The sequence below is a fragment of the Procambarus clarkii genome, chromosome 20 (assembly GCF_040958095.1).
Source record: "Procambarus clarkii isolate CNS0578487 chromosome 20, FALCON_Pclarkii_2.0, whole genome shotgun sequence".
Lineage (NCBI taxonomy): Eukaryota > Metazoa > Arthropoda > Malacostraca > Decapoda > Cambaridae > Procambarus > Procambarus clarkii.
Genome location: NC_091169.1, coordinates 18,443,462 through 18,445,961, shown reverse-complemented (window position 1 = coordinate 18,445,961; position 2,500 = coordinate 18,443,462). Strand labels below are relative to the sequence as shown.

At 47.8% G+C, this 2,500-nt stretch overlaps 1 protein-coding gene across 1 annotated transcript in view; it reads left to right on the top strand.

Moving 5' to 3' along the window:
- The first annotated feature begins 2,073 nt into the window (after positions 1-2,073).
- LOC138366728 (elastin-like) overlaps positions 2,074-2,500 on the top strand; it is a 2,133-nt gene continuing 1,706 nt past the window's right edge. Inside the window, exon 1 of the mRNA XM_069328004.1 lies at positions 2,074-2,500. This exon is cut by the window's right edge and continues 1,706 nt beyond it. Within this exon, the coding sequence (XP_069184105.1) occupies positions 2,074-2,500 (427 nt within the window).

Here is a 2,500-nt window from a genome sequence, read left to right as displayed (position 1 = left end):
CACGGGAATATTAGGGCATAACACGAGGGGATATTAGGGCATAACACGAGGGATATTAGGGCATAACACGAGGGGATATTAGGGCATAACACGAGGGATATTAGGGCATAACACGAGGGGATAGTAGGGCATAACACGAGGGATATTAGGGCATAACACGAGGGGATATTAGGGCATAACACGGGGGGATATTAGGGCATAACACGAGGGATATTAGGGCATAACACGAGGGGATATTAGGGCATAACACGGGGGGATATTAGGGCATAACACGGGGGGATATTAGGGCATAACACGAGGGATATTAGGGCATAACACGAGGGGATATTAGGGCATAACACGGGGGGATATTAGGGCATAACACGGGGGGATATTAGGGCATAACACGAGGGATATTAGGGCATAATACGAGGGGATATTAGGGCATAACACGGGGAGATATTAGGACATAACACGAGGGGATATTAGGGCATAACACGGGAAATATTAGGGCATAACACGGGGGGATATTAGGGCATAACACGGGGGGATATTAGGGCATAACACCGGGAATATTAGGGCATAACACGGGAGATATTAGGGCATAACACGGGAGATATTAGGGCATAACACGGGAGATATTAGGGAATAACACGGGAGATATTAGGGCATAACACGGGGGATATTAGGGCATAATACGAGGGATATTAGGGCATAACACGGGAGATAATAGGGCATAACACGAGGGATATTAGGGCATAACACAAGGGGGATATTAGGGCATAACACGGCGGGATATTAGGACATAACACGAGGGGATATTAGGGCATAACACGGGAAATATTAGAGCATAACACGGGGGGATATTAGGGCATAACACGGGGGGATATTAGGGCATAACACGGGGAATATTAGGGCATAACACGGGAGATATTATGGCATAACACGGGAGATATTAGGGCATAACACGGGAGATAATAGGGCATAACACGAGGGATATTAGGGCATAACACAAGGGGGATATTAGGGCATAACACAGGAGATAATAGGGCATAACACGAGGGATATTAGGGTATAACACGAGGGGGATATTAGGGCATAATACCGGGATATTAGGGCATAATACCGGGATATTAGGACATAATACCGGGATATTAGGGCATAACACGGGGGGATATTAGGGCATAACACGAGGGGATATTAGGGCATAACACGAGGGGATATTAGGGTATAACACGAGGGGATATTAGGGTATAACACCTGGGCATTAATTAAAAATCAAAACAAATGGAGGGGGCCCAGGGGGGTGTCCTGTGGTCGGAGGGCATTAATTAAATATAATAACACAAAATAACACACGAACAATGGTTATAAATTGGACCAAATTAGATTTAGAAAAGACCAGGGTAAATACTGGTTAGGAAATAGCGTTATTGACTTGTGGAAGAGATTATCGGTAACATAATAGACGTAGGATCACTTACGTCTCACCTACGCTTAAAACAATCAAGCTATCTCTCGTCCGTAAAAATTATCGGCTAACATAATAGATGTAGGATCACTTACGTCGCACCTACCCTTGAAACAATCAAGCTATCCCTCGTCCATTATGTAACCCAGAAATTTGTTCCATAAATCAACAACCTTGTTTTCAAACCAGTATTTACCCAGGTCTTTCCAAAAGTTGAGTTGAGTTTTCTTTATAAAATATATGAACATATGTTATTCTAACGAGAAAAATCATTGAAAGGGGATCGAACTAGCGTCCTGAGGTCACCCCCGAATTCCAACCTTAAACTTTGGTGACCCAAGACGCAGGTTCGATCCCACAGTCCTGCTGGAAAGATATCATTGATATATATCAGGTCATTATGGCTTCATATTTTCATCTGTTTGACGCCCTTCGCCTCCCTGTTCAACGTGACTGTTGGCACCAGGAATACAAACAGTAGCAACGAAAGAAATGTTATGAACCTCAGTGTAAAGAGCAAGGGAGGGAAAAAATGCTCTCGCTAGGAGACTGTGGAGATAAGATCACGTTATTCAAGGTTGTCAGCGACTCGTAAACTTTCTCGTTATACTGCTATTGCGAACATGTTGCGGCCCTGGGACCAGCCAGGCTTGTACCAGGGGGTCTGGACCAGGGGTCTGTACCAGGGGCCTGTACTTGAGGCCTGTACCAGGGGCCTGGACCAGGGGTCTGAACCAGGCGCCCTGTACCTGGGCCTGTACCAGGGGCCTGGACTAGGGGTCTGTACCAGGGGCCTGTACCAGGGGGCCTGTACCAGGGGTCCTGTACCAGGGACCTGTACCAGGGGCCTGTACCAGGGGCCTGTACCAGGGACCTATACCAGGGGCCTGGACCAGGGGTCTGTACCAGGGGCCTGTACTTGGGGCCTGTACCAGGGGCCTGTACCAGGGGGCCTGGACCAGGGGGCCTGTACCAGGGGGCCTGTACCAGGGGGGCCTGTACCAGGGGCCTGTACCAGGGGCCTGTATCAGGAGCCTGTATCAGGGGCCT